The following is a 27,815-nucleotide window of genomic DNA, read 5'->3' as shown; positions in this document are numbered from 1 at the left end:
TAGGTTTTGTACTGAGCTTTTTGCACAGTGTAAGAACTGTGGCTTTTGTCCCTCATCACTTTCTCTGAGACAGTTTTAAGAAGGGATCTTTTCAGTATATACAGGAGAAAAAAAATAATTAAAATGTTTATTTTCTTTTATTCTGCCAATCACAGCACTTCTCCCATTAACTCATGATCAATTATAATGACTTTACCACATCTGGGAGAAGGGTCTTCTTACGGACAAATGCATTCTTCATTCAGTTGAGATTTAAAGAAACGTGTCAGACAAAGTAAAATGAAACACAGCAGACAGTTTACCACATTCACATTTTATTTTCCATGTCTTCACGCTTAGCTCTGATGTTCTGCATTACAATCAACTTAAAAAGGAATCGCTATTTCCACATTTTCACCTCCAAACCAACATAAAAATAAAAGCAGCCCAGCACCGTGTCGACGAAATCTGCTGCAGACAAACATTTATAATATGACACCACAAACATTTCCCATACACACACACACACACACACACACACAGAGCAATGACTTCCCCTGATTTGTAACATGGTCATGGGTTAAATTGGAAAAGGAAGTAGCAGGGGGACAGAAAAAGAGGAATGAAAAAAGGTTTAGAGGGAAAACGAGGATGAGAAAGTGATTGGGGAGAGTGAGAGAAGATAATCAAATTGAAAGAAGAAACACACAGTAAGAGCATTAGCTGAGCTGAATAATGGAATAACTTAAACTCCTTGAGCACAGACACACTCACACAAATGCCTCATATACATACAGGTTGCATCCCAGAAACAATACTTAATAAATTACAAAATAAAAAACGACAGAAAATAGCCATGCACTAGCTGTACAAATTGAAACAGCAACTCATCTCATCTCCATGAACCCCCAAAAAAAGAGAGAAAATCCGACAATCTACTTTATACTGTCAATACGAAGCACCATCTGTTTTCATGAATGGGTCTCCACTAAGTAAACTCACAAACAAAATGTACACACAGACTGGAGGGAGGTACACAAAGAAAATATAATTCCACTAGAGTACTTTTTTAAACATCACAGCAAGGTTACGATCAGCGTCGGGCTGAGCTCGGAGAACTTAAAAACTAATCAGGGGAAGTTTGCAAACTGTGATACGTCGTAAAGTGACTCCGTCATTGTTCTGCGTGGTAAGTGTTTATCCAAAGTGCAAAAGGGTTTTCTGCTCTCTGCAGCTCATGCGTCTTGTTCATCACTGCTGCGTCTAAACCTTTTAATACTGTCTATTGTGAAAAGCAATGGGAACACCAACAGTTAGATATTCTTCTACCTTCATATTTTACCGCTTGGTTTCATGTGAGCAAGAAACCAAACCTGTGTTAGTTTGCTTGTGGTGTGTGTTCAAACAGCTCAAGGTTTGTCTCAATAAAGACATGTACATTCTACATGATGCTAACAGTGTCTGTTTGGGATAAAGCGAGGCGAACAGCACATGGGCGATCAGACCAAGCGCACTGTGGCAGAAGAGGAGTGGGATACAGAGGAGAGGAAGTGAGGGCGTCACTCCAGTGCCGTCACGTCTGAGCAGGTTTCTTACATTATATACCTGATGATGACTGGGGTTAGCCAGCAGCTACGCTAGGAAAAGGGGCTGTGTGGTTTTACCTACATCCCATTCAACCAGGACATTGAGGCGGAAGGGAGGAAGTGGAGGATGGAAGGAATGAATGAAGGACGAACAAAAATATAGGAAGGCGCAAACCAAGAAAAGGAGTAAAACATTTCAGTAGAGGACACGAGTGAAGAAAAGAATAAAGGAAATTAGACGGCAGGTTGTTTGGATCTCTGAGCTGCTCAGTGGGACAGATCTAGAATCCTGTGATCACCAGGGTCGTTTTAATTTAAACACAGTGTTACAGGTAAGACGGGATTCTAACACTGCACCTCAAGAAGCTGATGGCTCTAGTTCACTACAGCCTAGTCAGGCGGCTTCACTGACACATCGGCAGGGAGAAATGACGAAGTGGAGAGAGGGTTCAAGTTAAGGACTGGTGGTGCCTGCTGTTTGCTGCTGTGGTTCAACTACATGTGAATCTCAGAGGATAAATAGTGTCTGAGGTCAGGGGTCACAGTTCATGAAGGTTATAGTGTGACAGCTAATGGTGAGAACATTCATTGAGATCCACCTTGAATCTTAGTCAGGGCTCATCAGCCGTACTGAGGGGAAAGGCCATTAGAGTGCGCACCCTCAGCAGCAGGGGGGCCTCTGGTGGGCCAACAAAATCCATCCATCAGGGGAAAAGAGCACCTGACTGGTGTCAAAGCAGCGTACGTACCATGATAGTGTCTACATAATTGTATTAGGTGTAAATCTAAATGTTAAGTGTGAATAAACCTGTGTTTATTTTTTTGATCAGCGAACAGTCCAAGCACTGAATGGTTATAAGCTCAAACCGCCGGGTGCTGAGAGGGTGAACACCTCAGCGTCAGTCCCTGTGATTCATCTCGGAGTCTGACAGATGATCCTGATGTTCGGGGTTCTTGAGGACTTCGCTGCCGAGCTCGTTTTCGGCCTCGGGGTCCTCGTCATTGCTCTCTGCACTGTAGTCTATTGCCTCCAGAAAGGATGGCTCGTCCTCCTCCATCACGTAGGTAGTGGGGCAGCTGCTGGGGGATAAAATAAAAGAGCGTGAACACGGTTGCCACTGGGAGTTAATGATGTGCATATGACTGTCACAAAGAAATGTCTTCATCACGTCAGCTTTTCAGGACTATCGAGAAGCAGGATGATGCCTGTGTATATTTTGAATTACTAATTGTATTCCTGAATGTGTTACTTACTGTGTTACTACCCCACATTTTGCATTTATGATTTTTGAAAATGTTAAGATGAGATGTATATTTCTTGAAACATGGCAGATACAAAATGTAAAAATGTTTATCTCGATTTATGCCGTTAGGCTTTAAACTGTTTAACTTATCTTTGTTTTTCCACATTGTCAGAGGAAATTGTATGATGATGATGGTGAAGATTAATTAATGAATAGTTAAGTTAATAAAATGTCTTGTTTTGTCTGACAAACTCTTAAAGACCCTGGATGCCGAGAATCTTTAGTATTTTAAAGCATTAAAATATTTGTTAATAGTTATAATTCTTGAAGGTTCATTTTCTGTTGAATAAATGTTTCAGCTCTAAATAATAACATAAATACATGAAATACAATACAAGCCATCATACACTGAATCTACTACACGATTCATATTAAAATATGTTTTAAAATCATAACAAAACCGGGGATACTAACAAACTGCGCCTGTGTGCTCTGACTGGTGAGGCTGTTTTTTTCCTGTGGGTCTTAATGGTTAAATGGTCGCTGGTTCTTTGAGGTTTTAGTGGCTTTAGTGGGTTTTTAATGGTGTTAATGGTCTGAAATGTGATCCCAGGGAGATAGTCGATCAGGGGACTCAGACAATGAGCTCCCACCAACTTTAGCAGTGCCCGAGTGCAAGACAGGGGGAGGGAGGGAGGGAGGGAGGGAGAGAGAGAAATTGTGTGTCAGTGTATGTACAGTAAATGTTGTGTTGTGTAATGATGTGGGTGGGCAGCGATACATACTAAGAGTTGTTCGTTTACGTTCCACTTTCTTTGTGATACATTTTCTAAGTCCACAAACTGGAATCATCTCTTTACACTCCGCATGTTAATTTTTAGATATAGAGACGTACAATAAAACCTTCAAACTTTAACATACACGCATCTATTTCCGTATTCCTTAGAGTCGGACAAAAACACACCCATGCCCGTATCAGCCCTTTTACGCACTCCGAGACACCCAGTTATTCGCAGACGCCTCCCAATGGCCAAGATATTGTTGTGATGACCTATTAAACGGTAAGTGGTACCATACCAAGCCCCACACATAAAACCATAAATCCGGGATGAGAGTAACCAATCCCAAAGGGCCCTCACTCACACACACACACACACACACACACACACACACACACACACACACACACACACACACACACACACACACACACACACACACACACACACACACACACACACACACACACACACACACACACTTCTGGAGTCCCTTAATGATCAGACACATAAATGATAAATGGGTATATCAATATGAGAGTAGCGCAGGTTGGTAAGAGAAGAGAGACTGGGAGACACAAAGAGAAAGAAACATGAGCATTAAGTGGTTCTGAGTACGAAGCCATTCTTCCAAATGAACTGCTTTAACAAATCTGCGGAGGAGAGAACGCTGACATCTTTAAAGTAAAAAGAAATTAAGATAACTCTGGTGGTCGCAGTTTGGGTTTGGCAAAGTTTAATAATTTATTGGTGGTGTCGGACTGTAGAAAAATCAGATCTGTGTGGATTTCATATTTCTGAGGAGGGAATTTCAAACACAATGATTTTCCTCATTTATCTTTTAACCCTTATGTTCTGTCTTGGGTCCTTCTCGCTACATTAAAAGCTACAAGAACATAATAAAGCATAATCAAGCATAATGTGTGACAAAGGGAATTTGGTATTAATGAATAAATAACACAACAACATGCATTTGAAGTAGTGCATCAGGTAATAAAGATATTCAATCCTCTCACCGGAGAAGCAGAAATTTACATTTTTTCCCATTATATTGTTTGCAAAATTGATTTATTTTCTGATAAATTACTTTTCACCACTAATTTAAAAGGCATATGGAAGAAATAATAGACCACAAAAAATGCTGTGATGATATAGTTGTTTTTTCTGAGAGTTTTCTTTACTTTGTTAATGACAATAGAGATAAAAACGAGACGACAGGATTAAGTTCAAATCAAGATGAAAGCTCTAATTGATGATTGTTGATACAAAGCAAACGTGACGTGACGAGAGATAGAAACTACGTGAGGAGGACGTACTGTGCTACTGGTTTGACTTGTGTGATAAGTGTTTGTCTCACAGCTTAACTGAATAAATTCAATGTTGCCATCCCTTGAATACACTGGCACTTAAGTGGATGAGGATTCGCTCCGACACTGACGAGGTATATTTCATTATTACTAACACACTGCACAGGAAGGCAGGACACTTGTTTGCATGCTCCATGTGCATTTAACCTTCACTGTGCTATTGACCGCTCACTACCATTAAAAACTCCACTGTGGAGGTGAAAAATATAGAAATTTAAGATGTTGGGGCTGTTTTACACACTGTCTTAAAGAAATGATGACACAGCTGACAATGTTATAGAACCACTCTCCTCCCAGCCAGCATTTCAATACATTCATCACACATGATCATTGATAGAATTTCAATGATGCTCACAGCAGCCGTGCACAAACGCAGGCCTTCACTTGTCTCTCGAATGTTAAGGGGAGAGCTGGAGTGACAGTCACGCCATTCAGTATCAGAGCCAACAGGGATGTGTCTGGCGGTAATGAGGGTGTTTTGTACAAAAAAAAAAGAAAGAAAACAGTCTTTCTATTTCCAAAGTAGTATGAGTATAAGCAATAGAAAACACTTTATTTTTTAAATCTCAGGTATGTTGGGAAGGTTACATGAGGATAGCAACACAACAGATAAACGGCTGAGAAATAAAACGCTCTGACATCTGCAGTTTTACCTTGTCTTGTTTCTATGGCATCATTATATTCCTCAACTGTGAGTTTTCTAAGCTTTGAAAGAACACACTGAACACACTGAAAAGTCTCCCAGCGTCTGTGTGCACCTGCATGAACCAGGGCTGTTACTTTGGAAGAACATGGGAAAAGAATTATAATATTTGAACCGGAAAACTTACAGTCTATAACCCCAAGCATTTGTTTTTGTGATGCAGAGGGGGCTGCTCGAAATTGTCTCTTTCAGCTTGACCTACAGAATGTGATATTGACTCCTGACCTCTGATTTCCGCTGCATTTCCATGAAACTTGCTGGAAGGATGTGGTTTGGGTCAGGAAATGTAATAATAATAATTTTTAACTTTCCTCAAGATTGCGAGATTTATGTATTTCCCCCCCCCCAAAAAAAAAAGATTCTCAGAGAATAATTTATGATCTTGAAGAAAGAAATATCTGAATCTAGGGAATTTTAATTTGTTTTCATAAGGGGACTGTTGGGCCTTAGCAGAAGTGTGCGCATTACTGAGTGCCATCGTAGTTAAGCTAGTGATGCTGTGTTCTTTGCTACGGAAATGCAGGACACTGGTGAGGAAAGCGGTCCTGAGCCGACACTCTCAACACCAAAGCATCTGAGAAACCGTATGTGGAAACATTTTAGAAGGAGCAGCGCAGGTGGCAAAGTAACCAAGAAGGGTGTTTGTTGACTTTGTACAAAGCAGCTGTCATATACTATTACAATAAATCTGATAACTGATAACCTGCCACTCGTGTAAGGAAGTGAAGGCACTACAGATGTCGAATGTACAACTTTGGCTGTCCACCATTCTGCACACTCTCCTCTTGCCAGAAGATCATAAAAATGTCATCACAGGTAAGAAAGCACGATTTATTTATACGGACACGTTGGGAATGGACGAGGTGAATGTAACCACATAAAAAGTGACAGCCCTAGCTTTAACTGTGTGTTGTGATATGTATGTGACTTTACACCATGCTCCACAGTACTAACCTGACCACTTTAGTCTGTGTCCCAATGATGTCACCCTCCAAATCCAGCAGGTGTTGGTGGTTGCGGATGCTCGTCAGCCGCTTCAGCCTCAGCAGGGCCACACAGAACTGAGCTCCCATCTCCTCCAGCTCTCTGGTGCCGATCTGAAGCCCCTGGAGAGAACATGCACATCAAAGAGATTTAAACACCAATATATTCACACAAAAACATCTCAAACACATACACTTGCATGTACTGTATGTGCACATGTCCAATACACAGCTACAGTCCAAAAAATGATTCCAAAGCTTCAACAGCAGGCTACTTTAAAAAGGCTGCTGTGGTTTTTCATAGCTGCCCTGGAGCCTGGGGACGGAGCCACTGTCCATCTTCAAACGCCCCAATTTTCAATGCTGGAAAGGAAACTTTGCATTTAGGAACATGATCAAATATTTCAGTTGCATTGGGGACACATTCAAACTCATACCTACAACCCTAACAAAGTCTCCACTGCACTGTTCAATCCCAGTACAGCATCAAAGTTTGAGACCAGCACTACTTTCTCGTTGTGGTCTCAAGACTTTTTGACCCTGCTGAAATTTAACACACTAACACGCACACGCGCACACACACGCACGCAAGCTAACCCCCAACTCAACTAAAACACTTTCATGTTCCCTTTTCCCCAGAGCAGATCTTGGAACATCTAAACTTGGCCTGGCTACAGAGACATGCAGCCACAGTTCAGTTCACATTGGTTCCTGCACATCTGGACAAATACTCTCACAAAAACCAGTGGGGGTGCTAATCAGAGCCAAAATGGACTTCCGTGAGATATTTTAGAAACTGGGAAAAATTCAGTCGGAAGCAAATCAGCTTTTATGTAAAGACACGGAGAGACGGAACAAAGGTAGAAAGGTCAAAGGGAAAGAGGAGAAACAAGTGAGATGAAAGAAGAGAAAAGACTGCAGCTCCATCTGCTGGACACTTGGAGATCTATTGGGGCACCTCCCTCTCATTTACAGGGGGTGGAAGTAAAATAAAAAGACAATAAAACACATAAACCTTGAAATAAATGTTCTACACAATGTTAAGATGTTAATACTATGGCTTACTGATTAGCATATATATGAAAATAGTAAACTTCCTTGAAACTAATTAAATTTGCAGTTAATTAAAAAAGCTCTACAACAGGAAGTCTTTAAGTTCATGTTTATTGTAATGAACTGCATTACATCGAAAAGGCCGAAGCAAACCTTACCTTATATTTGCCTTGGTCACAACCACAGAGCGTGCTCTCCATGGTGTAGCTGCGCTGTACTCCGATCTCTCTCCATACGACGACACGAGCGGTCGACTCTTTAGAGCGCTCCACAACAAAACTGCAGCTCCCCATGCTGAAGGCCGGGGCGATCTGAGAGAGGATCTTAGGAAGAGCCTGCGACGCAAATGAAAATGTGTGTTAGGTGCATTGGGGGCAGAAGATAAAGTACATTTTAGAGTCGGGCCAAATAACTGAGTCCAACACAAACTGGCTTGTGCACAGAGCCGTTCCTTGGGAAAGAGAAAGTATTGACAGGTTCAATCCAAAATGTTTGCTGTACATGAACATCCATTATTGACCTCCCTCTTGAACTGACTTCTTTATTAGCTCACTACTCAGTGAAAAATATATTTTCTATATATGTTTTTGCATGGAAAAATTCAGCTGCTCTGATTGTAATATGAGTAAATAAAAGTGATCTGATTGTAATGAGACTCAGTTTAAGTTAATTCATATTCACTGACATGAGAAGAGTAATTTGATATGAAGGAGGCGATTTTAAGGAGGTGAAAATGAGAGATGTGTGTGTGTGTGTCTGTATGTGTGTGCATGTGTGTGTGTGTGTGTATTCACCCTGTATCCAAGGTCCTCCTGTAGGTCGCTGGACGAAGCACTGATATTGGACTGCCAGACCGTCTCCTTCACACTGCAGCCGTACATAAACACGTTTTTCTTTCTGGAATGACCGTGGTAGTCACAGAACACCTGCACATACACAAACACACACAGAAATATCAATACATACAAAAGAGGCAGATAAAGAAAGGAGTGACTTTAGGATGTACACAATATTGTATATTTTTCACTAAGACACTGGGAACCAAAAAAAGGCTTCTCTCTAGTTGATATATTCAATAAAATAAAACAATCAATTCAATAACAATCACCTTTTATAAACTATCAAAATAAAATCGTGAAACTGTTATATTTGCTCTAAATAAAGGACGTGGACAGTTTCTCAGATCTGTTTCAAGATTCACAGCGTCACCATTCTTTGCTCCTTTCAGTCATCTCAACAAATCCCCCATTAAGATGAATATCCCATTATATCTAACTTACTGATGCACAATGTAGAAGAGGCCAGCACAGGCAGCTGCTAATTGTAACTGCAAGAATGTTGTGATTTACTGATTCACAACTGATTTTGTGCAGCAGAGCAGGAGAAATGTCTTCGGCATTCACGAGTCAGAAAGTCGTCCCGTAACTTCCAGAATGAAAGATGATGTTGCACAGTGCGAAAATGCCCCAAAGTAATTTAAGTCTAGTTAATTAGAGGTCATACCAGTGGTGCCCTCTGTATGTGTGCAAGGTACTGCAGCAGGCTCTTAGTGTGGAAGATGGTGGGGTGGAGCTCAAGATTGGGGCTCTGCCACTGGCGATTCAAATCCTCTCCGCTCAGAGAACAGCGATGGCTACAGGGTGAATTAGAACAGAATAGAGAATCCTTCATGACAAGGTTTTGTGCGTTGTGACTGTTGCACAGGTCCAGCTTCAGCCGGTGTATGATTCAATTTGAAAGCTGTGAATGACTGTGAATATCTTTCCATTCCTACACTATTTTCACTTACTTTCCATTTACAACTCCATCAGGGTTGAGCATGGGGACTATCTTGAAGATGTAGGCCTCCCTCAGGCTGGCTGCCTGCGAGCTGGTGCCCATCAGGAACTCCAGCGTGCCTTTCATTACCCAGCTGGCATTGGTCTCTCCAGGGTGCACTCTGGCCGACAGGAAGATCAATGGACGATTCCCTAAAGAGGGCGACAGAGCGAGAACACAGCACAAACAGAGGATGATGGAATGAGAAAAACAGAATATGATTCTTTAATTCAAAGTTTTTCAGAGCAGAGAAACAGCAGTGATGGACTTAAGTGTGGAACGTAATGGCATTCTCTGAGATTACAGAACCACCTTATGTTCTTGCATTAGTGAGAAATGTAGAGAAATTGTGGATTTCTTAGAAAACTATTGGAAAACCATCCAAGAACAAAGCATGAAAAATTGTTTTTCTGTTTCTACAAAGGCCTGGAGTAGGCTTTAGTAACTAATGACAGATTGCACTAGTGTCCAGATTTCCCTTAACATTTGAAAATAGATAAGATTCTGCTGCTGAGATCGTTCTGGTCCCGCCTGAAATTGATGCTGAGCAAATAAGAAGATGCGTGAAAACATTTACGCAGGTCGACACTGATTTACTCACTAAATTGACAGATGTGATCGTTGGAGTTGGACTCCGGCATGGCAGTGATGGTGAGAAGGGGGCAGCCGTTTCCCCCCAGCGTTTCACACAGGACGTCCTGTCTCAGGTAGATCTTTGTGGTCCTCAAAGCCTCCAGTTTGGAGAGGTGCATCTGAGGATACAAAAACAGTATTATCTTCCATTTAAATCCCCTTCTCTCTTGGGTTCTCAACACTTTATTGTTGCATTATTGCAGTGGCTGTGTGTATAAGGCCACTTGTGATTCAGTCTGAGATTCTCTTTCAGTGCTTGGATTTTAAGCAGTTCTGCATTGTCACTTGAGATAAACACAGACAAAATGTAATTATAATAACATGATAATATGAGTTTACAGTAGTTTGAGAGCACAACTCAGATTCGAAGGACATGTACTGTAAATGATAAAACTATGAAAACACAGCATCATTAGGGGTCAGACTCTGGGTTTTAGAGGATTAGCTGCTGGTGATAGATAAATAATTACTGTAGGAGCAAATTAAAAACCCAAGCATTGTTTCAGGGCATAATAATAGAGTATGATGAAAATTGACATTTATGCAGGAAGAACAAACTACCAAACAATGGTTATGTAATACTACCTTAAGAGTGGAGTATGTGTAAGGGTAATGATAGGCAAAGTAGCAGACATCATCCTTATGGCTGAAGTTTGTACTGAAGGTCAATGTATAGTAGGATTTTCCTTTCTGACCGCCGGCTGCAATGGAGCTCCTTGCAAAATGATTCCTGTAGAAAAGGAGAAACGCTTCATAAGTAAATATTGCACAATATATCAACCGTAATTCTATAAAACACTTATTGGGCACTTTAGTAAGTGCACTTGTTCTGTGTTTTGCTACTCAATTACCTTTCATAAATCATTTTAAGTGTCTAGTGTTATTATTCTGCCATTATGATGCATATAAATGGGGAAAACAAACACTGCTATATCATAAAATACAATATTCAGGCATTACATTTATCGTTGAACAGTTGTACTGAATTGCATTAGATTGGTACGCGGCATGAAAACGTTTGCTCCCTGTGAATATTACACTGATACAAAGTCAGATTTTGCCTCTCTCTTTAAAGTATTTTCTCACATCCACTGTGTCTGTACCTACTTGTAGTAACAGATGTCTGATCCTGTTCTGACCCAACGAGGCCTCCCACTGATCGCCTCCTGGACAGAGTACATCAGCACCTGCATGCCTACACATATACACACACACACAGACACACACACACACACACACACACACACAGAGAGACAGGCAATGCAACAAAGATTAAGAAAGTGTGCTGTCTGATGATCAAATAACACATTGTGCTAGTTTGAGGCTTTTTAGCTGTAGGTCAAAAGTCATGGGTCAATTCAGTTTTATTTACATACAATATACACGTGCTGTTGGTCAGATGGAGAATGAAAAGCTGTTGGGTGTTGTTGTGTCATCTCACCATAGTTGAACTGGCTGTTTGACTTCTCAGAGTTGATGATGTTGAAGCGGTAAGTAGTTCCGACACGCATGCCGCTCACCTCAAAGTAGAACCACTGGTGGTAGTGATTACTGTTGATGTCGGAATTCAGCACCAGGTCATACTCATATCTGGAAACACACCACAACAAAGACTCTAAATGTTCGAACATTATCAAGCATTCAAATTCCCATGCATCACATCTTTTCTTTTCAGTCTGATTTCAGAAAAAAATTAGGTAAGTTGCAAGTTAAATATAGTACAAGCTGACAGTAGCTTTACATGCATGTATGGTGATAATTGTGATTTAATTAAAAACACATACACACAGAAATGTGGAACTTTTATTCAAACTTACTTCCTAACTTGAACGGCCTTCCTGAGGTTGCCAGACTCAAACTGAGAGTTGAACTTTAGCGATTCACCGTCGTCTTCAATCACGGGACAACTGAAACATGATGAGGAACAAATGACACTCTTTAAGAAGTCATTACCCTTTTCAAGATGAAGATGATCAATTGAGCTAATGTGAAACGTGAATGTCACAGCGCTCACAAACTGTAGCTCCATTTACTCTGAGTGATGTTTAGGTCAGAGACCCAGTAAGAGGAACTCACCTGAGGATGTCCAGGTCATAAACGACTTTATCCAGGATATCATTAGGATGAATCATCCTCTCAATGTCCTGGAATATCTTAGACCTGCATGGATAGACCCACAGACAAACTTAATGCACACAATGGATATGGTTAATAAATGAGGATTAATGCAATAAGCTATAAGAAATGTCTTTCCCTGCCTCCATAACCTTAGATTCATAACAAAGTTAAATGTGTAAAGTGTAGCTCGCAGACTGCAAAGCCAGTCCAAAAATATACCTACAGCACATGATTGCATTAAAGGTTTTCCAGATTGTACTTGGTAAATGGACTGCATGTCCACACGGACGATGCAGCATCAGCTCAATTACAAGTTCAGTGTCTTGCTCAAGGAAACTACGACCTGGGGATCGTACTGCAAACCTTCTGAGAACAAGAGTAACGCTCTACCCTCTGAGTTATACCTGCAAAAATTGTCCCTGGAAGAAAATTTCCCTTGCAGAAGTGCAGTCTGCAGCTGCACATTCAGTGTAAGTCAGTGTAAGTCAAAGGCTCAGAAATGTTTCTAAATATTCTAAATACAAATATCTGGCAATCAAAACATTACTGCACACTACAGGTATTTCCTTTTTTCCAGCTTAATTCTACTTGTTTTTATTCCATAGTTCCTAATGTATACCCATGTTTTTATGCCAATTGGTTTCCCCCAGTTTCATTGATATATCTCACCTCTGTACACCATAAACTCTCTCCACGAGGGGTTCTCTAAATGTTGGGGCTACGTGGCCAAAGTAGTCTGGATAAGCCACTTCAGCATACTGAGGTACAGAGTGTGTTCCCTTCACCATCTCCACGTAAAGGTCAGGGTCGTGCAGTGAGAGGAGCAGCGCCGTGTCTGGCACCTCCAGGACTGCTCCTTCCCCTCCTTCATCATCAGCTCCCTCTGAGCCACAATCTGAACCCCAGTTACTGCCACTGCCTCCTCCCACACGACGTGTCACGATACCTCCCAACAGCAGAGGAGACTGTATGAGTCTAGTGGCATTGACGGGAGATCCTGTTTGTTTGTCTCCCTTTATTCCTTCTTCTGCATTAAGAGCCCCCTCCTCCTCTAGAGAGACACACTCGAACACATGTGCGAGTTCCTGTTCAATCCTCTGCCCTTGAGAGGGAGGACTGGTGAGGGAGGACAAGGTCGCATGTCCATCTGGGGAAGGAATGTGGGCCTCTTCTTTTTTGTCTTGGTCCTTGGTGAGGTGGACTGTGTTCAGTTCAAGCGGAGGTTGAGATGCAGGGGGAGAGGGAGTGGAAGCGGAGGGGGGTGGCTGAGTGTGTTGTCCTTTGGTAGAGCTGCCATCCCCCTGAGAACTCAGTTTGGGGACATGCTTTGGTGACAGGGATTGAGCTGTGGGCACGATGATTGGCCGAGGGGATCGACTTGAGGATGATGATGAGGATGATGATGAAGAAGAACTCTTCGAGCTTTCAAAGTTATACCCCTGTAGGAAAAAGACATATTGAAGTCTTGGACAGTGACCATCTTGCATTATATATACAGTACTAATTTGTCTTAGTACATATTACATGTTAAACTGTACCAAAATAAGAAATCATTGTGCCAATTAACTGTCAAATACTTCCGACTGACCAAACGACCATCGTATAGTATTAACAGACAAGCCTCTTGAAATACTCTTGGGTTAAATCTATGTTTAGGGGATTTTGCTGCTAGGTTTTATCACCATATACACAAAACACTGACCTGAAAGTCCTCAGACAGCTCCAGGAAGAATCTCTCATAGACTCTTAACTCCTCTAATGGACGACTAGGACTCTTTTTGGGATGTAGCTTGTTTAGGTCCGTCTCTATGTCATCATTCTGATTAACAGGACACAAACAGCAGAAAACAAACATATCAAAACGTGTATGTAGGTAAAGTCAGACTTTTGCCCCCCCTCACCCCATGTAAATGCAGAGCAATGTTTTGATTTAATCAGAAATGCACATCAGGCAGGGTTGACGTGTTTGACTTGATGTGAAAGTGTTGTGGTTGGTGGGCTATGACTGCCCTCTGCTGGAAATTTAACTGAGTGCAACTAGACAGGTCAACACAACAATCAAACACGTCTGAGAAATCCTGTCCTCAAATGACACTATCTGTGGAGATTCAGTATTGTATAATTAAAGTGAGTCGCGTGGCTGTAATATTAAGTACTAAATTATTCACAAAATGGCTGAAGCTTTAATCAAATGACCTATTTATAATTTAACACCATCGAGCCAACTGGGGCCAATTATTATTACACATCACAGTCCTTTGTGAATTTTAATCACAATGACAGAATGTTATTGAGATGTTTATGACGTAAATCACTCAGACGTACACTCTGTGCTGTCTCTATAACACCACTATCATACAGAGGAAAGAGACTCACACATTTTAAACAGTGAGTGTAACAGATGATGCTGTCATGTCAAATATGATGTGTGAGTGTGAGTCTTACCGCGGAGCTATGATTCTTCTCATCCTCTTCATTCTCACTATCGTTCTCTGTGTCTGCCTCCGTCTCGTCGTTATCATCACTTTCATCCACTACATCATCCACTGGGTTCAAAACACACAAACACACAAGCTGTTAGGTGACTGTCCTCAGATTTATTCAATGGTTTACTTTTACTTCACGCAAACTGGGAGTTTAGTTGTTTTGAAAATATGCATAAGGTCGGCACATAACCAGACTCACAGAGTCTGACTTGACAGGAACAGAGAAAATGTTAACAAAAAGATATGAGCAGCCATGATCAAGAGATGAGTGGGAGATAGTGAATAAAGAAGAAATTCTGAGCATCTGAGTATTTCTTCCAACACGTTGAGTTGTTCTCACTGAGAAGTCAGTGTAATCACAGCAGCTTACAATCGTACACTGTTCTCCATGGTTGGTTGAATGACATCACTGACACAATGTTGGGAATACAGATGAGTTAACACGACTTTGTGCGAAGGCTGAGGTCATTACTAGGTTGCTGTTGCCAAATAGAACCTTCAAAATTCTGGCATATGTCTTCTTTTAAAGAGTTCCTGATAGATTTGGACACTGTAGAGGGGAAATTAAGGAAACTGACAAAAATGTGTGGATACAATAAACTGTATATAAAGATGGACGATGCATCTTCCTCACAGTATCCAGAAATCGAGCAGAAATATCCTAGAAATGAACGCTGCCATCTTGCGCATTTGGAGCCAGAATCTGCAGAGTATGGATCAAGCCCCTGTATTTATAGCATCAAATAGCTAATTAAATCCAATCAGAACTTCCTAAAATGACTGAAACCATCTTTGAGAAAAGATATTTGATGTGTACTTTGACATTTAATTTTGGTCCATATCCCCATCCACAAACAAGGAGGAGACATGATTTATGACCTATACTGCAGCCAGCGACCATGTATTGATCCAAGCGCTTTGGCTTCACTTTTGGGGAGCGTTGATGTTGTTTATCTTTATATTCAGTAAATGGTAAGTACCTAGATCATCAAGCAAATTCAACTATGATATAAAAATAATTATATTATCAGAAAAAGAATTGAAGGAAGAGGAAAGAGGCTCAAATATCTTACCAGTCAGCCTGTGGACTCAATGAACACAGCAAATTAGTTGAGAGCAGTGAAAGTACGTGTGAGCAAGCAAGCACTATGCAATGGGCACTGGGCATCTTTCTTACGTCTTTATTACTAACACATGTTGTGTGTTAGTTTAGTGAAGTTAGATCATGAAGTGAGGTCAATGAGAAAGCAGGAGTGAGTGAGTCTATGTAAGCTGAGGATGAAGTTGTGTCTTACGTACGTCTTACCCTTCTGTAAGGGCTTGTTGTTGAGCTGATGACTTGTTTTTCCTGTAAGGCACATTGTGTGCAGCAGTGTCATGAGTGTTGCCATTAACTATTTACTCGATCTAGGGAAGTAAGCATTATTTATGTGTGTGTTTGTGTCTGTGTGTGTGTGAGTGTGTCTCGTTTATATGAAGTATACTGCAAAATGTGTGTGTCTGTTTCTGCATAGTAATCAATGTTAGGGATATACCTACACAGTGACAAGCTAGGGCATACTCTGGTGAACCGTATGTGAGTGAGTGTGTGTGTGTGCGTTTGTGTGTGTGTGCGTGAGTGAGTGTGCGTGTGAGTGTGTGTATGTGTGAGTGTGAGTGAGTGTGTGTACTCACCCCCAGCAGGTTGACTGTACAGCTGTGCCACAGGTCCTGCAGCAGGTATGTGTGGCAGCTGGTAGTTAAAGGCTGATTTGATGGTGGGCAGAGGCAGACGGTTCTTCGGAAAACATTTCCTCATGATGATACTCGAGGTGTTAACCAGAGGATCCAGGGTCCGCACCGGGAGACACTCCTAGAAAATAAAAACCCCACAGGAAGAGGAGAGTGTCAGTGTGTATGTGCAGCACTTACTTTATGTGTCACATGCTTTAATTGCTTGCCATTTGTGTGTCATCCTCTCACTCACAGTGGATGAGTTGTAGAGGATCCTCATGCCATCTGCTTCTATGAACGCCTTCCTGCCGAGCTTGATGTTGATGATGTTTCTGATGCAGACCAGAAACCCTTTGCGAATCAGCATGTGGCGATGCCGTGTGTCATTGCGATGCCAATCCAGGTACAGAGTAAGCAAGGCAGGCACGTGTCTGCCGTCCACCGCACGGCGAGCATTAGTTTCTGCGCAGGGACGTGGAAGAAGACAAGGAGAAAGCATTGATAGCACCTTACAACTGTGGGATGGGATGAAGAGAAGCGTGGTAAGAATGAAAAGGAAAACAGTAGAGTGAAGGGGGGAATTGTGGGTTAAATAAGTTGAATAAATTCATGCTGAATGATGAATTGTGGTTTTTGCTTTAGAGAAGCTGTGGAAAAGTAAAGGATTCATGAGGTGAAAGACGGCCGCAGGGAGCTAAACACCATCTAAAGATCACTATGTTTTACAAAATTCAAAGCCACAAAGCAAATTACTCACTGGATTTAAGCAGTGCTCCAAGTGCGTCCAGAGCTACCCTGTTGATTTACAAACAAGGGAAACATCAGTTACATGGTCTGTTGAAAAAACATCAGCGACAGATATTATAAAACTTCGTCTGAATGAGGTCCGGGAGCTGTAGCCTGTGGATGTCACACTGGTTTGTTATAACACAACAAACACAACATTCATGCCGATTCATTAACACAGACAGACACTCACTTGAGCAGGCTGGTGTTCTTTTTGCTGTACGGTGCAATGATCTTGAACATGAGCTCCACCACTCCATTCTTCCCCAAAGAAATAGCATTCACTGCTGTACATATAAAAACAAAAAACTAATGTGAGATACCAGATCACAACTACCAGTGAATTATCATTTACATATACATCCTGTACATTTACAGGATTTATCCGTTTGAGATTCAATTGTATTTTGGGGAAGTACGTTACTTGAACTTTAACACAGAAGGATAACATTTTGAGAAATGTATTTTAAGGTTTAAAGTTACTCACAGTTGGTGGAATAAACCCTGAGAACCTGCAGGCAGGGCAGAAGAAGTTTGGTGTTCTGTAGGTTCTGTTTCATTAAGTCGACTGTGACGTTCATAGCTCCGGACAAACGGGCCTTCACGCCAAACTTTCTGTCTGAACACAGAGGCTGCAATGTCAGTGTGCACCAAATAACCATTTTCCAGGTTTTTGTCTCCCTCCTTTCAGCTTCCCGAGTGGTTACTGACCACCTGTAGCACTAAAGGCTGTTTGCAAGCATGTAAACAATGTGCAATTTAAAAGGTATCATATTGAAGAAAGCCTTATGTATAAAACAAGTCTAAATGCTATATGAATGCTGTGAAAGTATCATAAAGCTCAATCCACAAGAGAAATGCACAGAGCCTATATTCATAATCTGTGCCTAAAATGAGCCGTCAGCACTTCTGTAATTTCGTGAGGTCACAACTATTAGATTACTATCTCGATTGAGTTTTGTATGCAGAAGGACATTTGCTGAACATGTTTGTTAAACCCCTAAAACTACATTTTGATAAGAACTACTGAAACAGATGTTTTACTTGACTACAAGAAAACTCCACTGGGGATCTCCAACAGCACAGAGAATGTTTAACCTGATGTAAATTACCTGAAACTTTGGCCATATAACAAAGTCAAATGAGGATAAACAAGACAAAAGCGAACTCAACGAAAACAAACATGAGTTAGTAATCCAGTGTGTATGTTGGTGGGCTCTGTGGTTACATCAGGCTTACCTTTTGGGCCAACCTTCGCCAGCAGTGAGTGAAGCTGCAGCATGAGTTCCTCACTGGGGGGCAACTCTTTATTGGCAGTGTTCAGAATCTGGAACAATATTCCTGTTCCTCCTTTAGACACAAACACTCCCACCCTGCGAGCTCTGCCTACAATGAAAAACAACCAATAAAACGTGGTAAAACCTCATTCAAGATGGAAGCACTTGGCCAGTAGACTTGATTAACTAACCAGCAAAATATATCACCATCCATTCACCATTTATTATTGGCAAATTTATATTTTTAGAATATATTTACGACATATGTGTGCGCTCTGAAATAAATATAGAAAAGAAAGCAAGTAAATCAGCTCATCAAAACTCAGCTCACCCACAGTCAGCAGCTCACTGAGAATGTACAGGATGTTTAGTGTGGTCTGGACATCTCTGGAGTTCTGTCAAAGTTAAAAACAGTAAACTTGTTAAATACGTAAAGAGTCAATTGCAGGATTTTGAACATTAACTTCTTTTTGCCTCTAGAGAAAAGGAAAGTCACTGATCCCAGTGGTGCAGTCTGATCCTAAATCAGACTCACTGATCAATGTGACACCAGTTGTAGAGTTTGCTGCAGCTGGCAATGTCAGAGGCTGACAACCTCCACTACTTTAAAGATGGCATCGACGAAGATCATCATTGATACACTCAGATAATTTAAAACCATTGCAAAGAATAAAAAGGGCACTATTTTAAAATGCTTTTCAAAGAAGTAATTATTCAATAAGTAATTCAATCAAAGCCTGACGGTTTAATGTTTTGCAATTGCTATTGGACAATAACATAATAAGTATATTCAAAATCCTAAGACATGGTTCATACATGCCAGGCATAGTTTTGTCGTCTTAAGAGTCATGTCACAAGAGTCACATGTCAAGTTGTGTTGATGAGTGAGCTGACCTCCAGTGAAGACAGGATGACCTCCATGCCACTGGAGCCTTTGGACATCACCTCTTTTCCGCTCTTCTCTGTAACATGAAGTACATGAAATTATATTATTATTATATTATTACATTTAATTATGTGTCAAGACCACAAGTCCAGGGTCACTGGACGTTAGAAAGGTTCTGCTGTATTTCACAATAGAAAACAAATCTTTAAAGCACAGTGTTAGATTGTGTCAAATATGAACTGCTGCAGACAAGCTTGGACATTCTCCTCTTAGAAAACAAGGCATGAAGTAGGTTAAAAGGTCATCTTAGAAACTTTTACTCAGCTAACTTCTCTTTCTCCTTTCTTCACTCCTCTTTCGGCCTCATGCTTGCCCTGTAATTTAAGATCTGAGAGATTCCAGACCTCTTTGAAGTGGCCACACGGAGTCCTGAGACAAAGGCAAACTCTTCAATCACAAACACAGGACGAGGAGGAGGAGGAGGAGGTGAAAAGATACTGATGTTATTTAACCTTTTAGAAATGAACAAAAAAGATGATTGAGGATTATTGAGAAATATGATTAAAAAACATAAAATAATAAGGCTTTCATATTAACATTTATACTAACGTCAAGTGACCCAGGACAGAGGTCTTATTCTCAGGCCTCTCTGAAAAGAGATCTTGATCTCAATGTGACTGCCTGATTAAATAAAATATTTAAAAATAAAAATAATTAAAAGGGCTGTCAGATTTCTTGTACGGCAGCAGGTTATGACAGAAATGTGGTCAGTTCATATCTCAAGTTTCCCATCTGGAAGATTATATCATTTGGTGATGAGTTTATACACTGGAGGAGTTCATGGGCTGTATGTTGCTCGCTCTCCTTAAAAAGGAATGCATCCCAACAGCAGGGGGAAAATGGAGATGAAGCAGTCAGCTTTCATGATTCATGATCGGTTACTAAAATGCATGCACAACTGACATATACACACACCATCTCCCCACACTTGCCCAAGTATGTGCATATCTGAGCATGTAAATGCACACACTCTGGTGCCCAGGGGAGCGGCGTCCTCTGACAACATTTCTGTCATGCCAGACTTTTTAAAGCTCTTCAAAACAAAGTGGCATTTCAACACTAATCTTCAAAGACTAAACCGGCACTGGGTTATACATAGGAGCAAACATAGGATCAAACCAAAAAATTATTTGCTACATCTTTAATTTACTTACTGAATTTTGCAATTTGTAATTTGTCTTACTTTGAAACTGTATTTCACTTGGAAAAATGTGTGTTCTAAAGTTTATGATTCATTTAAAAGTAAAGATGATGCCAGCTAATTGTGATCTGCCAATTACTTGATGATGTTGCCCTTTAACTTTACTCTGTACATATTTATGTCTTTTTTTTTTGGAGATTTGAGTCATTAATCAGGAACAGATGATCACTAAAAGTACTGCAGATACACTCACTTTCCATCCTAATCCAACCAAAGTGAAAAATGTTAAATGTTTGACACAGACAGGTGTCTTTTGAATCGAATATTGTTTTCTAGTTTTAGTTTAGTCTGGCACTCCTAAAATAAAGTATAACAACATTAATTGCCATTGTAGGTAAATCATAGGTAATACTGTATTATTTTTAAAAGATTTTTAAGGGTCTAAGATTAAATGCAACACACCTCAAACAATTAAAATGCTAAGAGTATATTTTGCTCATTCTGGACCATACCTTGTGGGTCTGGGGAGACCACAGATTGACCGTACTCCATTTCATAACAAAGGTCTCAAAGTTGACCAAAGCTTCTGTTTCCACAAATTCCAGGTTCACTGCGTCTGCAGCCCTAAAAGTTTACAGTGCGCGTCGACTGTGAATCTACCACTTAAGACGTTGATACTGTGCCTTATAAGGTAAATCGCTTTAAAAACTTCACTGGTATCTGTCTATCCCTTTAAGGCTCGAAATAAACTCAACAAACCTGTCTGACTGTGGACAGACACACTGAGATCGGGGGCAGGACACTGTGAACCTAGCACGCTACGAGAAAACTAAACCACATACTGCCCCTATGGAGAACAAACAAAAGCATGAGACACCTCTCCTCTTTCTCTTGACAGCCCTCTTTTTTTCCTCCTCAGCACTGGGGGTAAAAGGGGAGCAGCCAAACTCTCAAATGAAAACAGACACTGGATTTCTGACCGCAGATGAGGGAGAAAGAAAGAACTACTGTCTCTAAGAGATTAATTTATAACAAAGGCGCCTGTGGTCTGTGGAGTGATTTTTTTTGTCTTCACCTTTTAATCAATTAAATATACAAGTTTGTTTACTACTCCTTACTTTTGTTTGTTCCCATCATCCTTGTTCTTTCTCTTGGTATTTCTTTCCTTCCCACTAAGCTCCTAAGACTCAGAACATGAGACAAGAGTACAGCAAAGTCCTTTGGGTGTATAGTTACTGTGAACAGGGTCATAGACCCCCCCACCCACCCACCCACCCACTTCCCCTGACCGACGTCAGACTTATCCACATTTCATGTTGAGTCTGCATACAGGGTGTGACGGTGAGCCAAACCGTAGATGAGAGGAACAGCTGATATACGATGATTGACGTGGTCATGGACAGAGATTGCCTTTCCTCTGCGTACAAGTTCACTTTAGAGAAGGAGGAAGCAAAACTTTATGATAAGAGGAGAGATGGTATTCAAGAAAAGTGAGAGGAAAGAAGCTCAGAGAAAGTCTCAAAAAGGCTCAAAATACTATGCATTGACTGAACCGAATTCAACCACATATTCACACTGTAGTGAGTCCTCTACCACATGACTCAAGTGATTCAAAAATCCACACTGAAAAAAGGTTTGTGGGTTCGCAACCACATGGAGGGGAAACAAATGAAAGAAAAAACACAGATTGGATCTTCAATAAATGAGGGCAAGCAAGAAGCTATTTTTGTTTTCAACTGATCTGTTGATATTTGTTGTTTGTTTAATTACCTGATTAATAATTCCATCTATTGAATGCCCCAAGGTGGTAAAAAAACAGTTGAAGCTCCCACAAACTTAATTACCTCCCAGGGAACGTTTCGGGCACAGGTCCTTCTTCAGACCCTATCCCCACAATCCCCTCAGTCTGACCCTTTGCCAAAAATGTTACCTGAAAAAAAAGGCTTCTGTCCAGCACCTAAAGCTCATCTTTGGAGTTTAGATGTGCGTGCTTTCATATACTCAGAGAAAAAATGTATGTATTACAAATATAATGAATTTATAATGTAAAACATCAAAGAATAGCAGCAAAAGCACACATTTAAGAGGTTGTAACAGGAGTATGTTTGATATTTTACTTGATAAATGACATAAAAAATAATAAGTAATTTTTGTTTGACAAATCAATTCACCAATTCTTAAAGCAGTAGAGAAATAACGCCTGCATCAGAGATTGCAATTCATCCCTGCTCCTGTTGAAAAATGAATGTGTGACTACATTTGTGTTTCAGTCTGTTATAAATAGTGATACCGAACAATGCCTCCCTCTTCTGCTGCTGCTCTGATCTCCCCTCAAAGAGCAATCACGGGAACCATCACGGGAACCACTGCTGCACTTAACCACCTATAGTTACACGACATTGTCACTGAACGTGTTTTGTAATGAATAAAATCAACTCAACACGACAAGCTGGGGCTTTGAAATAGGAAATCATAAAAGGGGAAGTCCATCCAGTCAGTTTCCTGGTGTTGGAGGACAGCATCCACCCATCCATTGGCTATCCTTACACAATCTCATTAAATAGATATCAGTGGATGACGTTAGAAAGAAGTGAAATGTAATGAAATAACAAACCTGAATCTCTTACTGAACTGTCCACTGCTTCTTTTGAGATTAATTAAGAATAAATTAACTCACTCACTAAATGTGGTTGAGTTGCATTGTGGGTAATGGCTCCATGAAGACGATTTTACAAGAAGAATGTTTGTTCTGTTGTTTTATTCGAAAGTAAATTTCATATGTAACAATCACAAAGTTTCATTACTTTACACTTGAACTCACGGCACACATTTTGACTTTGTCACGGTCGAAAATCACATGTGTAAACAACACAATGGGATACAAATTCCATTGAGCAGCTTCAGTCTCAGGGTATTGGTATTTTTCATGCTGGCTCACTGTTACACTGTCACGTCTCAATTGGAAACTTGAGCCATCGTCAATGTTGTGAGTAACACCTGTGCTTTTCCTACTATGACATGTCAAAATAGCTGCTGTGGAAAAAGGCCTACTGCTATTTCAAGAAATGTTAATGAGGGTGCGATAATCCTAGAGCATAACAGACCTGAACCACTGCCAACAATGCAATTTGAGGCGTATGGCGTACTTCACTACAGCAGCAAATATGCTGTGGTACTCAATTTTTACATTATTACACTAAAGCGTTTGTGTGTTTGTGTGTGTGTGCGCGCGCATGCTCTTTCTCACCCTGCGTCTGTATGAGATGAAGTATCTTTGCGGTGACCTGTCGCGCTGTTTCGACATCCTTCAACATGGCCTCTCCACTCATCCTCTCCAGCTGGCCCAGAAGCATCAGTACCCTGGAGTTACTGGGAACACTGGAAATACACACATGGTTTTACCTTTAGAAAGAATGAATAGCTTCCTTTATTAATGTGCTCCTGTAGTGAGAAAAAAAACTAAAACACTGCATATTCAAGCCCATCTGGAAAGATCAGAGATCAGCGTAAGCAGCACACACAGCAGAATGCGTCATGATGCAACATTCACAAACACAGAGTGGATGCTATAATACATGGGCATGTGCTACAAGAAAAACATTATGATTTCCTGTTTCCATGTCTCTGATTAAGCAGCACCTCATATGTGCAAACGCTCTCATATGTTCACAGCACAGACTGTAAATAAAGATAGACAATGTGTCTCCACTTCGTCCCACCATCCAGAACTGAAGTCAAAATATCCTGCATATGAACGCTGCCATCTTGCGCATTGAAGGGTGAAGTAGTGAGGTCCCGCAGATGCATGCACTTGACCAATTGAGAGTCAGTCTCAACTGTCAGTCATGACATTTCACCCCATTTTTATATAACATCAATAATCAAAACCATACATACAGGAAAATTAGCAATTGGACAAACATCAGTGTGATAACGACTCCCTGCAATTTAAAAAAACCTCTTTGTGGAGGAATGAATTGACATGTACTTTGATGTTATAGATTGGTCCATGTCTCTTCCACTAACATGGAGGAGGCAGGGTTTATGGGCAACAGGTGGCAATCAAGACTTCACTTTTAAGGGAGCAATCATGTCGTCCATCTTTATAAATAGTCATAGACAAATATACTTTTTTGTAATATAGTGTAAAGGTAAAAACAATTATAAATTGATAATACATGTTAACAAGTAGTCTGAGTATGACTTAAAGAAGTCTGTTCAAGTGAAGCTGTGTTGAGGCCGTATCCTTGTGCTTCACTCTTTCTGAAATACTGACCAATTCTCCTGTCTTAGCTCAGTGGTGCTCAGATGGAAACACAAGGTTAGAGGTCAGTAGTTGGTACAGCAACAGCAAATAAGGGAGAGAGAATCAAAACTGGGATTGAACCCAGTGGAGCTGGGTTTTTCGTATGTCCTTATAAAGACAGAGTGAGAGAGAGAGAGAGACTGAGAGAGACGAAGGAAAAGAGAGAGTGTGTGTGTGTGTGTGCAGAGACAGAAGAAGAAAAAACTAGAAAAATAGAAAGAATGATGTACAAAGTGATGCAAGAATGAAGAAAGGAAAACATAACAAGGGAGATGTGCAGCCAATATAAAAAGATTGCATAATACCCACACGAACACAGATTAAGGGTAGATACATGAAAAGGTTTTGCTGAGCGTAAATTCTGAATTAAATATGGGTGCTGTTATTTTTAGTCATGACAAAAACATACGGGTGGTTCCAGTGAGGACACCTAATTATCTCCACACTCCTGCACTCTCACTCAAACACGTGCATGCACACAAACACACTTTCTCTCTTTTCCACACACACATTGTGACAACACGATAACCATCGGAGAAAGAAAACGCAGGTGCAACTGAAGTTAAAACAGTACAAGAGCAGAGTGACCGCAGGGAGGGTGAAGGTAAGTATCGACAAAAAGGGAGAGTGAGCATTGTGTGAACAGATGGTTGTGACAGAGCAGGTTTCACTCAGGAGCATATGCACGCAATATGCCGGGCTGCATGCGTGTGTTTGTGTGCACATGTGAAATTGCATCTGACTGTTCTGGGAACAGCAAAGGAACTCACCCTTTTTCTGTGGCCATTTTAGGTTTGTTCATTTTGACCAACTCAACAATTCATGACGTCTGCAAGAGAAAGAAAATAAAGACCTCACTTACAAAAATGACCAAACATTACATGTTTAAAATGAATCAGATGATATCTAAAGTAACTGAAGCTGTGAATGTCTTGATCTGTGCATTTGCAGTAGCCCTGTAATAAACTAGTGACCTGTGCTGGGTGTACCTGCAGCTGCCTTAGCCTGCAGCTGTCTCATCTTGACTGTATCACAACAGCACAACTATGGTGCACACACACACATAGTTTCTGCTGACTGATATTACACAACAAAAAGCGTCTGTCCTACATGCTGCAGATCTCAGGTGTCGTCACACGAAAGAACTATGGACGAGCTAATCTGAACACAAGGTTATAAAAATAATTACTCTGTGTTCAGGGAGGTAAAGTAAACTACAGTATCATTCAGCAAACATATGTAGCAACTGACTACAAGCTACAATTGAGTGTATTGGATTTTCACAGGGTTTTAAATGAGGTCAGACAGTGAATACAGAAGCATTAATGGGTTGAGATGAGTCATAAACAGAGCTTTTTGTAAAATGTGAGGCTGTAAATCACTAGTGGCAGATTGATTGTGTCATTGGACTGGTGTCACAAGGTTATATTGTGCTTAAAATCCCGACGACACATTAAACATTACAGAAACACCGCCATGAAACAGAAAGGTGTTGGTGCCCTCTTCAGTTTAAAACAAGCTGTAAACTAAGAGGGCTCACCATATCTCCTTAGTCAGGCTTTTCCAAACCTTGCACAAGCCCATCACCCCTTTTCTTACCAGACAAGTACGGGGGCTGAGGTCACACTTACAGAGGAAGATCATGCATGTTTCTATACGCTAGCCAAACTGATGGTAAAGCTGTCGGGGTGTGACGGCTAGCTTACACCAGACAGATGGCAGCCTGCCCCCCATGATAACGACCCTACAGGGCTGCCTGTGCTGGACAAACATGACTCCACAAACTAAACAAGGAAAGGTTCAGTGTGTAAGATTAAGGTGAAAGGGATCTATTGGCATAAATTGGATATGTGTTTCATCTAAATTGTACAAATTGTTGTTTTCTTCACTCAAGAATGGGGCCCCTTGATATTTAAATACTTTATATTTAAATCAGGAGCGGGGCCTCTCTATGGAGGCCGCCATTGTTGTTTACAGTAGCCATAACTGGACAAACTAAACACAGAAATTATACTATAAATATTGGCAGAAATTGGATATTAAATAATCTTAGTGATGTCTTTACTATTGTGTGATCATCTAAATTGTACGAATTATTGTTTCCTCACCCTAGAATGGACCCTATATATTTAAATACTTTTTATTTACATCTGGAGCAGGTCCTCTCTATGCAGGCCGCCATGTTGTGTACAGTAGCCCCAACTGGACAAACTAAACACCTTTTGAGTTTGTATGACAACTGGAGGCTACCATGGTTTCTCTGTCATGTTTTGAAGGTGAGGGGGAGATGAGGGGGCGATGAGGGGTGCTCAGCTGCAACATGCAACCTCACCACTAGATCCTACACACTGAACCTTTAAACAGGCTTCTGCCATGACACCAACCTGCGGGGGGATGCGGGTGAGTAGAGGCTGTCACCTGCCCATTGTTTAGCGAGATAAACCACCAGGCTGTGCTGCTCATCCCGATGTTAAACCTAGCTTGGGGCTGCACCTGCTGGGGGGGGGGGGGGTCGCTCATCGACACGGCCGCCGTCCTGCGGGTTAGCTAGCAGCTGAATGTGGTCGCAGTAAATGAAGAGCGCACAGGCGGTGTTAGCTGAAGCTGTGCGCGGGTGTCGCATTGGCAATGACGGGGGTTGTACGAACCTGCACGGAGAGGAAGTGTTGTCCCGGTCCGGGTGCTCCAGTGCCGAGATAACGGGGCTGCTGCTGCCGCTGCTGCTGAGGCTGAGGCTGGAGCTGAGGCTGGAGCTGGAACGCCCTGGCGATGTTGTGATGACACCAGCCCCCGACTGTCAGAGGGGCTGTCGGGGGATATCGCGACACCCCCTCCCCCCCCTGCGTGTGTGTGTGTGTGTGTTTAATGTGCAGACAGGATGAGGGTGGAGATGCTCC

At 41.2% G+C, this 27,815-nt stretch overlaps 1 protein-coding gene across 5 annotated transcripts; it reads right to left on the bottom strand.

The window, feature by feature from the left end:
• Window positions 1-294: 294 nt before the first annotated feature.
• Window positions 295-27,712, bottom strand: agtpbp1 (ATP/GTP binding carboxypeptidase 1). 5 transcript variants are annotated; one of them, XM_035166659.2, is made up of 28 exons: window positions 27,567-27,706; window positions 27,303-27,472; window positions 25,689-25,747; window positions 23,860-23,990; window positions 19,420-19,487; window positions 18,857-18,920; window positions 18,488-18,634; window positions 17,736-17,867; window positions 17,442-17,535; window positions 17,220-17,257; window positions 16,716-16,924; window positions 16,424-16,601; window positions 16,056-16,097; window positions 14,709-14,809; window positions 13,966-14,082; window positions 12,933-13,702; window positions 12,222-12,305; window positions 11,963-12,052; window positions 11,587-11,735; window positions 11,253-11,340; window positions 10,731-10,875; window positions 10,114-10,264; window positions 9,484-9,664; window positions 9,198-9,327; window positions 8,489-8,620; window positions 7,853-8,029; window positions 6,613-6,764; window positions 295-2,645 (listed from the first exon to the last, which is right to left on the bottom strand). In XM_035166659.2, the coding sequence occupies exons 3-28, from the start codon at window positions 25,718-25,720 to the stop codon at window positions 2,465-2,467; spliced, it is 3,783 nt and encodes a 1,260-aa protein (XP_035022550.1). In that variant the 5' UTR covers window positions 25,721-25,747; window positions 27,303-27,472; window positions 27,567-27,706; the 3' UTR covers window positions 295-2,464. The 5 variants fall into 5 exon arrangements, with proteins under 5 accessions (XP_035022550.1, XP_035022551.1, XP_035022549.1 ...); XM_035166660.2 differs by lacking the exon at window positions 27,303-27,472 and having other exon boundaries at window positions 295-2,642; window positions 27,567-27,712; XM_035166658.2 differs by lacking the exon at window positions 27,303-27,472 and having other exon boundaries at window positions 27,567-27,711.
• Window positions 27,713-27,815: the final 103 nt, after the last annotated feature.

Source organism: Hippoglossus stenolepis, chromosome 9, assembly GCF_022539355.2.
Source record: "Hippoglossus stenolepis isolate QCI-W04-F060 chromosome 9, HSTE1.2, whole genome shotgun sequence".
NCBI classification, from domain to species: domain Eukaryota; kingdom Metazoa; phylum Chordata; class Actinopteri; order Pleuronectiformes; family Pleuronectidae; genus Hippoglossus; species Hippoglossus stenolepis.
Note: the sequence above shows the minus strand (reverse complement) of the source record. Positions and strands in the feature narration are given on the sequence as shown.